Source organism: Mugil cephalus, chromosome 15 (assembly GCF_022458985.1).
Source record: "Mugil cephalus isolate CIBA_MC_2020 chromosome 15, CIBA_Mcephalus_1.1, whole genome shotgun sequence".
Taxonomy (NCBI): Eukaryota; Metazoa; Chordata; class Actinopteri; order Mugiliformes; family Mugilidae; genus Mugil; species Mugil cephalus.
In genome coordinates, this window is record NC_061784.1 from 17987737 (window position 1) to 18000799 (window position 13063).

Here is a 13063-nt window from a genome sequence, read left to right on the forward strand (position 1 = left end):
GAACTGCTCACCCTCAGTTGTCTTCTCGAGTCAACAGTGCCCCTGGGTGGCCAAAACTTCACATTACACCTGTACAGAAAGCATGACCAAGCATACGCACTGAAACACGTGTACAAAATAAAACGCTGCTGCATCCATGAAAAATAGCCATGGAGAGAGTGTTGGAACAGCTCTTAAGTGTATAGTTAAAAGTTGTGGTGCCAAACATATGAATAGGCCGACCAGAGAAACAAATCTGGGCTGTGGCATGAATTTGCAAAGTGAGAAAATAACACACATTAGACATTAACTGTAATCCATCAGTAAAATTGGCACCTAGTCCTCATTTGTCTGCTGGGGGAGTTGCACTGTGTTTGTCAGTTGTAACACAACAGTAAGACCCACAACTAAACAGCAGAGGGCAGCAATGTGCCGAAATTGGCCTCAACAAATTTCAGGTTCATAAAACCTTTATGATGTTCTTCTTAGCACTAAAACAAAAGGAGACATCTTATCATTATTATGCTGTTATATATTACTGGTCCTGCCTTACTGAAATCAAACAGAACTAAATTAGTTTGATATCTCAGGTTTAAGGTACTTAAATGAACAGTTCAATAATTACAGAATTGTGATTTTTTTTATGTTATTGAAAGAGAGAGATGGACGCAATTCACAATTTTACTTTAGGGTTGATTAATGGAAAGTCCTGGTTTATTTAAACCTGCCTTTGTATCGTAGCTCTACACTAACTTTGTACTTGTACCTCCATTGGAGTGACTCAGGGATTCAATGAGCATAACACGAGTGGGGAGTCGGGGTTTAAATGCGAAGCAATTTCCAATATAAACTAGATTAAATTCTCTGCAGAGTAAATACTTTTATATATATATATATATATATATCATATCGCTCACTTAATGCAACAGAGTAAAAAAAAATTCAGTGTTTTATAACCACACAGGTGCAGAGACACATTTATGGAAGCAGAGTAAATAAAATAGACACTTGTTCAAAACAGTCTATCAAATCAAATTTATTGAATTTTAAAGGGGTGCTCTGATTTCACAAGTTGCAGCTACTGTACACAACTCCTCTTATTATTATTATTATTATTATCATCATTATTATTATTACATGAAACAATCCAGTCTCATTTCAGATAGGAAATTTCCTCAAAAAAGGGTCACGCTACAAAAAAAAGGAAAGATGCATCAAATCTAATATATATTTATATATGTATGAAAAATTAGAACGCTATCAAAAATAATGTGGGGCAGGGAGTGTTAAAAGGTTGTGAAGGTGCTGCATTTAAGGAACGGTGAGCGATATGAACAACAGGTCAAGAGTAAAAACTCAAATCTCCAAGGGCCTCCACCTAAAACTGACGGATTATGAGATCAAAAAACAGAAAACACCGCAAAACAAATACAAACCTGTAACACATCGTATGCTTTAAAGGGCTCAGCCTCAAATGACGCATATCCCTTTAGACGAACAACACTATGGGATCTGCGTGATCATTTGAATTATCGATGAAATGCTTCAAAATATAAAATATTACAAAATATCAATAGAAAAGCCTTAATTTTTTTTTTTTTTATCAGGATCAAATGACAATATCAATTCTCAATCAAGCAATAAAAGCACAACAGTTTGTTTGAAATGGTTTCAAGCAGTTAAAACATTTTTTTTTCTTTTTTTTTTTTCCCATTTTAAATACACATAAGTTATGAGACTTGATGATTGCTGTGATTCCCAAAATGATCGAAAGGTCTCCTTGAGGATGCGCACGGATGAGAATAAATACGATAAATACAGCCACAACCTGTAAACACTGCCTGCCAACTTAGCTCTTTCATACTGAGTTTTGTGGGTATCACAAATAGATTTTTCACAAGGCACTGGAGACCAAGTTTGGTTCACTGTCCACAGATCAAAATCAGTCCCAGCAACTCCAGCGTTTGCAGTGCTCAAAATCCTCGCCTAGCCAAAATCTGCACGACAAAATACCACATCCGCATCACATCAGAAGAAGCAGCAGAATATTGTTGGCTGATGCTGAAGTCGCACCTTACCCAGCATACGGTTATTTTCCTCCAACGTGATGTGAATGTGGCATTTAAACACATTTTGTTTTTTTTAGTTTAAAACCAATATATATATATAGAGATTTTCTTTCTTTTTTTTTTTTTTTTTTTAACCCCACATCCAGACCAAATCCTGCACTGTCCAGAAAGGAGGGACCATCCCTGAATGAATATGTGACAATACAGAAAGCAGCAAAATTATACAAAATGTGTCCCGGGGAGCAAAATAAACTCCATAATTTTCATTAATAGAATCTGCAGCACGTTGCCCTTTAGATGGTGGGAGCATAGACACCAAAAATGTGTTGCCCTGGTGTTTAAATGCGAGGATTTGTATAACACTATATATATATATCATGCCAATGTGTTAGCATGGAAGCCCAACACCTCACAGCATTTGAGTGTTAGCTTGAAGCTACTATTAAGCGTGTTAGCATGTAGCAGACAGCCAGTCAACATATGGTTCTGTATAATAATTTGTTTTATAGCATGGTGTGTACTCCCATTCATGCACTTCTTGTTAGCAAGAAGATGACCAGTCGTTGATATGCTTATGCTAAAAGGCTCAAGTTTACTTTCATTCCACCAAATAGCGTAGGCCTGTGCTAATGAGTTAGCATGGAGTTCACTACTACTGTCCATAGCGTTGGATAAACACTATGGACATATTGTGTCAGTATTTAGCAGAAAAATATGCTAAGGTGTTAGCATGGCTTGTACCCTTAGTCAAAATAATGTTAGCGAGGAGACGACTACAGCTCAACAAAGTGTGCGTGTGTGCTAAAATATTAGCATCTATCATACATTCACTTTAAATGATAAGGTGTAGCATATAGCTACAGTCTTAAGTAAAAGTGCTTCCTTTGAGTTTGATTTCACTCAACAAAACAAAGGTACAAGCCAACGTTAGCAAGAGCATTAGCAAATATTCAGCTAAATAGTGAAGGCCTTTGCTTAAGTCTTCGCATAGACAATGCTATCACCTAACATATACTGTGATGAAGGGCTAGGCTAAGTTCAACATAAAAATATGCTCAAGTGTTAGCACAGCTTGAACGATCACTTAAGCAGGAAGTTAGCAGTTAGACATGTTAGCTTGGAGCTTTAATTCCTTCAACAAATACAGCCTCGGAGTGCACCGGAGTTATCCAAAGTTTGCCAGAGGCAGAGTATTCAGCGGAATAGTGTCGGCCTATGCTAAAATGTTAGCATGGAGTGTTCCCTCATTCAAAACAATGTTGGCAAGTACGGGAACGTTCACTAGCAAATGTTAGCAAGAGGCAGAATATTCAGCTAAATAGTGTGGACCTTCACTGAAGTGTTAGACCTTTGTTCAGCCAAATATTGATCAATGCTAACCTTTGCTAAAGCTTGACATCACTCGCAAGAAAACGCATTAGCACGGATGCTAAAATGTTAGCAAGGAATGAACAACCACTCGAAATAACATTAGCAGGAAGCCGACCATTTCACAGCATGATGTAGACCTAAGCTAAACAACGCTAGCATGACGTAACACAGCCCGGGTTAGTTTTGGTGTCCATGTTCCCATTGAACTTGCTTCACAAGAGTAAATTAATATCCTGTCACAAAAGTACAAGGAATAGGAATTATACGATTTTAGTGTTAACGTCTCCAAAAGTGATATCAGTATAAAGCTAATATGAATAAGCATGGGATGTGCGTTCGAGGAGGATAAACTAAACAACAGGAATGTCTGTATTTCCTCAACTACATCCCAGTACTGGTCACCGTCGAAGGACCAAAGAAGAGGATGTGACTGGAGGGTAGTAACGATTTAAAGTGTGAAGTGGGTAACTTAGCCATTAAGACAAATCATGTACAGCATGTCCAAAAGTATTTTAAATTAAATTATTCTCTTCACATTACTACAGTTACTGTTAACTAAAGTGCCTGACGGTCTTTGGTTTACCAACCCTTAGAAGCTGACGTATCAAAAGCCGTGTCAGGAAGCGTAAATAGAAGACAAATCTATAAGGAAACAAAGCTTCTTTAAAAAAAAAAAAGAAAAAAAAAATGAACAAAACAAACATCATATAGAAAAGAAACAGCATACTCTTCTACGTGTCATCTTCAGAATCAGTCTCACAGTTTCATCATCTCACAATAAACCTCTATACACACAATTTCATAAAACTTCATCAAACCCTGAGCAAAGAGGATGAACTTAAGATTTCCTATATTACAAATCTATCGAGTGATATATATATATATATATATATTTATAGATATGTGTACTCCTCGTGCGTTTAAGCTTCCATAATGATTTCTCCTATGATTTTATGAGGCAGTGATCCATGGTCCTAGCAATGTAAGTCATGTGGCTTATCGTCCCGTAGTTGTTGTACGTCGCAAAGAGCAAAGAACTGTGTTGGGGTACAAGCACAGTAAACTCTGGTTTCACTCCGAGTTGTGGCTTTTGAAACAGTTTAAGAGAACAAATTCCATGTGATGTCTGAACACACAGCCGTGAAAAAATAAAAGAATTAGCCGCTGAAATAAATAAACGCAACCGAAAAGGGAAATTGAGAAAAAAAAGATGGTGTTGAAAACAGTGGAATGTTGTATTTTCTGTACTTGTTCCATGATTTCAAAAGTAATAACGGGCTGTTGTTCAGGTCCCCGCGAAATCAAACTGTCTCAAAGTTTCTATGTGAATGACAAAAAGTCGATGACTGATCCTGCACTAGAGGGCGTACACTTATTTTGCGTCCAATGAGAGCTCTCGGCTTAAACATGCATGGGCGGAGCCAGCTCCAATCGGAGCAGACGGGGGCCATTTGGGACTTCATTTCTTCCTGGCCAGTCTAAACTTGTATATATCGACTTCATCTCCTCCGACTAGTCTTCGCCACGACTTTTTAGTAGTGACTTTTGAAAATTAAATAAGTGACCGAGGGTATTTAAATGATTGTGTGTCATGATGCTCCATTTCAAAAGCTTTTCCCATCCAAAATAAGACACAACTAGAACTTTGTTTAACGAGACATTTTCAAACATCAAGATCAAAAAAATTGTACGGGGGGAAAAAAAAACAAAAACAAAAAACATGCACAGTTGCACAGGCTGCAAACTGCTGAGTGGACAAGCAGTGGATAATCCTGACGACAGATGGCAGCAGAGGGAGGGCGGATTCTGCCCTATTAACTCTCCCTTCACCTTTCTACACCAGCCAGGAGACTGGGATGGCTGTCGGAGAGACCAGAGACAATGAGGCGGAAGGGAAGGGAGGAAAACAGTGGCAACAAGAAGTGAATTACAGGAAACAACCTGCAGCTTTTAATCTTAAATAGCATAAAATAACGTTTGACCAAAGTGAAAGTGGAGGTTTTTAAAAACAAGCTGTTGAGATAACACGATTAAATTGAAGCAGAGTGGGACATTTCAGCTGAAGGACAACACACAGAGAAGCAGTACAAAAGAGCGTGGGATGTTTCCAGTAACAGCGTCCCGATCAGCCGCGGACAAAAAAAAGAGGCCTGCGCCGTCCTGGGCTCCGGCCAAAGCAGACAAACAAACCCATCATTCATCCGCTCTGCGCTCCGTCGTCCTCACGCTGCTGCTGCTGCTGCTCAGCAAACCGGGCCGTCTACCAACAAACGAGACTCAGCACCTTTTAGCCCACGCTCAAATCAAGGCCGTTGTCGTGTTTTATGAAAAGTCCCATTTGAACCTGATGAAGTGAAAATAATCCCCCAGTGATTCTAGAGTGACCTATCGCTTTGATCCCGGGGACACGAGCTGAATTCGGAAGTAGCAAAACACATCCCCTGCACTTGGTCTGGTGGCTCACAGGGACTAATATTTCCTGAAGGTACAAAACTTTTAAGATAATTATTGTGTATCAGTTTGTGCGACTGTTATAAATATGTTTCATTCACAGTAAAGGCTAAATAAATCTGACTTAAAGCTAAACGAAGGAAAAGAGCAATCATGACACAAAACCATCCTTCACTATTGGGGCGTGTCTTAAATAAACCCTACAACCAATCAGAGCTCGGGTGACATGTATCACTACAACGCTATTACTCTTCTGACCATTAAGCCCCGCCCCCCAAGATCTTTCACCGGGAGCTCGGGCGACCAACTTCACTCCCTTCAAAGTTTTCAATGTTTAGGTTCGAGTTGGTTTCCTGGCGACTGCTTCACCGTGAAGCTACTGTCCGCTAGCCACGTTACTTCAATAAACGCTAATTAGCGTAGCTGATCTGCAAAAAGTCCTATCAAATCCGTTGCCACTCAGTCCGATGTGTCAACTGAGCCGCAGCTGTAAACATGTCCACGTGCAACCGAAAACATGGTCGTCAAATTTCGTGACTAAGCGTAATGATATGTAGTGAAGACTGTACACGTATCGAATAAGGATAGAAATAAAATTCCTTCATCACCTATGAGGCGTGGATCACTTTGTTAATGTCTTGACATTAGTGTTGTGTACATGCACCGTAGCCTTTGCTTCTTCTTTTTTTTTTTTTTTTGCATAGATTGACTCGACGTGACAAAGGGAAAAAACAAAAAACAAAAACAAAACAAAAAAAACAAAGAAAAGGCCATTAACGCTTTCCTATAATCACTACGAAGCCTGAATGATTATCAGAGAAATAATCCAGTGTCTGTGTATGAAACTATCCTGCAGCATTCGACTGAAATGAACAACTTCTACTACTAATTCTATCGATATAGAGAAATAATTAAAAAAAAAAAAAAAAAATGTTGGAGATTTTCTTTTAAAATAAATTTCTCTATGCAGCTGTGAATTTACATGATAAAAATGGTCCTCTCTGGTCCAGAAATACATTAGGTTTCGTTTCTTTTTTTTTTCCTTTTTATTTTTTAAAAGCTATTTGTTTTCTAATGAAACTAAAACAATGATCTCTAAAAACTGTGAGTATATACAGCCCTGTGTATTCAACGCAACGCACAAGAGCACATAAATGTTTGGAGATTCAGGGATATTTTTTGTTGTGTGTGTGTGTTTGTGTGTGTGTGTGTTGTTGTCGTTGTAATTAACTGCGTGAAATTTTAAATAGTTGGTCCAGGTTTACCCTGGTGAGCTACTGCTCGCTCATCTTATTGCTCCGACTCTGGCCCTGAGTTCATCTGGGAACCATTTGACCCTTAAATCCACCTTAGCGTTATCGTATCCCACGTTACAACTCCGTGGTCTGGAAGGCAAATCTGACTGACCGCAACATTTACATCCCCCAATTCCCACCCCCCCTCCCCAGCCACCGCCTATATAGTCTACTGTGTCATCTCCAAGCTGCCCTGCATCAACTCTGGCTTCAATGCTCAAGAAACTCTCCCGCATACAAACAGTAACACACTTAACACAGCAGGAACTCAAAAAATCCAAATCCTTCCAGTCGGGTGTAAATTAGTCTAAATGCGCTCTATCTTCTATCAGACGGGTCATTTGTCATCCAATCATGGCTTCACACATTATAGCTATTCACAACATGAGAGCAAATGTTGATGAGTGAGTCATTTGGGATAAACTGAATCCTGTTTTTTTTTTTTTTTGTTTTTTTTGTTTTTTCTTGTTAGTTTTAAAGGCCAAAAAACTGTGAGGTATATGGGATAGTTGATGCAGATGTGTATCTGATCACATGCGGCGCTAACAATGTAGCTGTTTTTAGGTTGATGAGCGTGACTTTTTTTTGTTTGTTTTTTTTTGTTTTCGTTTTTTTAAATTCCCACCCCCCCACCCCCCCTCCCCAAAATCCCCGTCTATCAGTGTGATCAGCGAATGGATGGTAGAGGGAGAGCAACTATCTGAACACATCACTCTTAGCGAGGAAAAAAAAACAAAAACGACAAAAAAAAAAAGAAAAGAAAACAACATAAAATTAAATATAGCCTATAATAACAGCCACTTGACACGCACACTGTAACAGACCTTCCCAATCAGCAGCAGCTGTAAACACAGTAGGAGTCAGAGATAAGATAAAGTCTCTCCGAGGAAGCTCCTCTTTAGTTTCTGGTGCTCCACATTTTACTCGCAGCGAGCCGGACACGACCATTCTTCAGTGTTGCAAATGTAGACAGACACAGTGTAAGCACTTCAACAAGATCCAGGCTAGAGCCAAATAATAAAAAATCAAAAACTAAATAAAAAAAAAAACAAAAAAAAAAAAGACTTCAGTAGTAGATTTAGATCGGTGGTAGAGACGTCCACTTAGGCAGCAGAATTGTAACAGAGGAGTTAAAGTGTGCGGAAAAATGCCCAGGAGTTGTGGAACAAGAGCAGGCAGTCCTGGCGTACTGCAGTACAGTGGTGGGGGTTGAAGTTGCGTTAGTAGCTGAGTGTGCGGCTTGAGCGAGAAGTCGTGGAAACTTGGAAATCAATCCTCCTTAGAATTATCGGTGACGGCGGCCGCGGGGGACGAGTTCGGCTTGCGGCTGCGCTGGTACAGGCGGTAGCCCTTCCGGCAGAGCAGGACGAACCAGTAGACCTGCGGCGCCAGGATGCACGAGTTGCCCAGGTTGGCCAAGAGCGACAGGTGGAAGGGCACCATGTAGAGGGGGATGCCATAGTGGCGGCCGTACACCCAGTACATGAAGGGGAAGAGGGCGATGCGGCACATGAAGAAGGTTAACAGCACCATGCCGCCGTTGGCCTTGTGCACCCAGCTTTCCTGGAGGCTGATCTGGAGGGGGAGACCAAAAACAGGGAGGGAGGGATGGGGGGAAAAAGGAGGGATGTGGATGAAGAAAAGGATTTAGAACAGAAACAAATGGGGGTCCTCGGCCTGAAAAATGATCTTGGATGGAAGCGAATCGAGAAATCTGTGGCGACACCCAGTCTGAGCCTCATCAGGAAATAAAAGTTTTACCATGCAAATTAAAGTCTGACCCATTTACATTTTGTTTCTGTCACATCAAGTAGATTTCCATATAAATGTAGCTCAAGCGTAAGTTTTAAATCTCTTGGTGTCTGCAGTAGGGTCATTTTTTATTCACATTCATGCATTTTGTTAATTCTTATTAAGATTCTTGGTAAAATATGAGATAGAGCAACAATAAAAACACATTTTACACTAGATCTTCCCATACACCAGATATTTTCAGGACACTGCATGCTTCAGAAACTTTTACCCTTGTAAAACATCGTGAACTCTACTAGTATTACCAAAATTACTATTTTAACAAGCAACGGATGGATTTGCTACCAGTTTTTAAATGTCTGTATATCAATGATGTATTATTTGTGATGCACAAAGCATAAAAGGAGACATGCTAATATAAGAAAAGCCACACTGATTTTAATTATCTCACAAAAAGGCAGAATTAAAACGTTCGTTCTCTTTTATGTAGACGACACTCTACTTTTTTTCACCTTTGTTTATAGTACAAATAATACAGTGAAAACAACCCTGAATGTGGATTTTGGTAACTTTTGAGCATCTTTTCTTTTCATCATTTACTAAATAATATCCAACAATTCTAGTCCCTTCTTCTCGTGTTTGATTAGGTCTTACTCCACACAACAGAAATCACCACTGTTGCTGGGAGCAGTAAAACTGTCTGGCACAGTTTGTTAGTGCTGATCTAATCCAAAAGAGGGCAGCAGTGCCGCCTGGCGTTGCCCTTTTTTTTTCTCTGCTGACACCAGATGTCAGCAAAGGGCCTGAGAGGCCTCAGCCCACTGACTTCACCGAGGTTCACAGTAAGGCTCTTCTATTCTTAGTAAGGGATTATAGGACACACAGCCTTGAACTAAACTCTACGTGCTGCAACGCGGCCGTTAAAGTGTGGGGTTTAATGACCTCTGTGTGCGTGTGTGTGGTACTAATTAAAACGTTTAACTGCAGCAGACGGGTTAAAAGAGAATTCTGTTTCTGTTTCGGATTCTCGGCTGAATGCTGACTGTTTTTGTTTGTTTGTTTGTTGTTTTTTTTTGGTGAGCAGTGCACCTTAATTATTGATGGACCAGTGACGAGCTACATTGGAAATGAAATGGAGATACTCAAGTTGTTTTTTTTTTTTTTTAAACAACCACGCCAGGCTCTGCCTAAATATCGACTGAAAAATAAAAATTGTGGATGGACTTCAATAAATTTGAGATGACAGCATTTTATATTTACAAGGCCAAGGCCTTTATTATACATCAGGGAAGTGTAATTTCAAATCCTAATGTAGCATTGAGTTGCCTCTAGGGCTGGGTTTAATAAATATGAATATATATATTTTTCTTTATTCAAAAATATATGGATTCGAAAGATCAGAAATCGATTCATGAACTGCTCTCGTCTCATTACAAAGCGCAGTGGCATTATCTGAAACTACAGAGACCATGTGACCTAAAATGCCACAAATCTCTGCGACCAAAGACAACATTTGTTATGTGAAACCGATAAATAGATAGTTGGAAAAGAAATCAGCGAAATTTCTTTCGTAACCAAGTAAAATAGTGTGGAAAATGACATATCTCTAAACTATATTATACTGAATTCAATCTAACTGAATTAGAATGAAATGAATTGAGGGCATGAGAAGCGATAACCAGCCCTAGCTGCATCTGAAATACATGAATGAGGTCATCCAAGACATTTTAATCCTTTGTAAATGTAATTCTGTCCAAATTGTAGCTATAGTAAAGGTATAAATATTGTGTATATTTGGTTTTCTAGGGTAATTTGCCAACTGCCACAGCAACAACACATACAGGATACCATGCAGGATACAGCAGATAAATGATCTCTCTCTTCCTTAAGCCCCACCCCCCCAGTTACTGTGGCTACACCTGTCTATTCCCCGAGGGAACACAAACACAAACACACACACACACACATAGTGGAGGTAGTAATTTCAAAAACAATGGGTCCTACAGATGGATAAATAGGGAATTTATCAGCTGCAACTAGCATTGCATGGCTAAACAGAGGATAAAGGCTGAGTTTGGTGCTTTCTGGTTCATACTTTTGAACACTTTTTAGCATGGAAGCTAACAAATGTGTTTTGTGTAGAGAGTTATTTCGTCCCCCTGATCCGACATTGGTCTTTTAATATTCTGAGTTAGACAAACAAAGTTCCTTCTTGATGCCGTCTCCAGGAAATGTTTCTCTTCTTTTAAGCGCCGTGTTCAGCGTTTGTTGTTGGTGCAGTGCACCCTGCTGCTGAATCAAGTTGAGAGTGTTGAATGACAATCTCCTACTACCACCTCACCAAACATCCACATTGCATAATTTACACATTTCTGTCTGACTTCATTTTCCAGAGTAATCGTCTTCCACATAGTAGACATGTTCATTCAAGTGTATTTTAGTACCTTTTCTACTTTATTATTGTTATTTTTTATTTATTGGGATAGATTAGATGAAAAGGAAGAAGATGTGGGGTCGCAAAATCGTTGCTTGGCTAGACATTTTTTATTTTCTCCCAGAAATTTAATTTTTTTTAAAAACACAGTAACAGGAATCCAGGGATGACTTGGTGAGTCAGTGTCCCTACTACATTTAGATATGTCTAAAGTTAAAACCTGAATCTGTCAATTATTTTCTTTCACTGTCAATTATTTATACGTATGCCAGTAAGGTATGTTTATGTTTATGGCAGTTGGCACGGCCACTTTACTGTTGCACATGTTTGACATAAAATAAAAATGACTATTTGAACCTGTGTATTGTTTGAATGGCTTGATATTTAATGCAAATGTATAATAATGATGTGTATTTATTAATAGCAGTAGGTCCAGTTTAATATAGACCACAAATAGGGGTCTCTTCTTAATCTCTCCACCAGTTTGAGAGTCCAATGCACATCAGTGTAGCGAAGCTCGACAGGCCTCTTGAACCTGTGCTATGATTGGACAATTGCATCTCTGGATAAGGATTTAGAAAATGATTGCCCAACTTGGTTGTGTAGTGCTCGACCTCACATTTTTTAAGATACTGTAAAGAACACAGGACTTCCTCCTCCTCCTCCTCCCCCCAGGTTGTTTCAGGTGAACGCACATGTATACATGTCTCACCTGAATCAGTATCTTCCCCAGGGAAACGAAGGGCGTGCTGAGCTCCGTTAGAAACAAGCAGCCGATGAAGAAGTCCCCCCGGTCGTTTCTGAAGAACTGCGAACAGACAAACGGAGCACACGCAGATTGAGCAAACAAACACGAGCACGGAAACAAACACAGCTGACGTTCAAGGACAACTTTCGGAACACTCTCAATGGAAATATGCTGAGAGACGCTCCGAAAGGCGTGGGACGGTGTCAGGTTTTAAACGCATGCTTAGACCGACTGATTCTGATACATCTGACGGCACTTTAGTCGGTGCATTTGAGGAATTTGCCGTTTCTTCCGTTGTACTCTTTACATAAACACTCAAATCCAAGGGTAAAGGCTGCGTTGTGTGCCAATTTGAGAAAACTGGAATCAGGAATAGTTCAGTTTTACCAACATGAGATGAATGGTTGTGTTAACATGGACAATATTTCTTCAACCAAACTGGAATCATTCTGATTAAAGAGTCAAACTTTAATTTCTCCTTTATTAACAACATTGAATTTGTTCAAGAGAAGAAGGTGATGACCCAGCAGGACAAATGTTTTCAGTGGTGCAGTGTCCACATTGATTCAAACCAAGGACATCAATGTTAGATTTTCTTTTTCTTTCGCACCTGATTCAATCCCGATCATTTAATATCGAGTATTCCAATGCAGGCCTATGTGCTTGACAGATAAGAGTTTTGTGTTAAGGGGGAAAAAAACATACTCCGCCAAGTTATTCCTTAAAGAAGATCTTGCAAGACACACAGTTAAGATTAGCCCAAGTGTGAGACAGAAGCTCCAACTCTGAGATCTCCATCAGATCTGAAAGCTCATTAAATTTAAAAAAGGATGACGACCAGTAGGAGATGCACAAAAGGGAAGCCATATGCAAGGTGTGAAACTAGAGGTAAAACATTGTGGAAATACCAATCAATACAAACCCCTGGAACCAACGACCACAGCCCTAATCTCAATACCTTTCG

The 13063-nt window shown here is 39.6% G+C and overlaps 1 protein-coding gene across 1 annotated transcript in view; it reads right to left on the minus strand.

The window, feature by feature from the left end:
• Positions 1-999: 999 nt before the first annotated feature.
• Positions 1000-13063, minus strand: part of LOC125021006 (TLC domain-containing protein 3A-like) — a 29535-nt gene continuing 17471 nt past the window's right edge. Inside the window, exons 4-5 of the mRNA XM_047606736.1 lie at positions 12064-12159; positions 1000-8740 (exon numbers count right to left, since the gene is read on the minus strand). Coding sequence (XP_047462692.1) covers positions 8435-8740; positions 12064-12159 — 402 coding nt within the window. The 3' untranslated portion in view covers positions 1000-8434. The remainder of the gene's footprint in view (positions 8741-12063; positions 12160-13063) is intronic.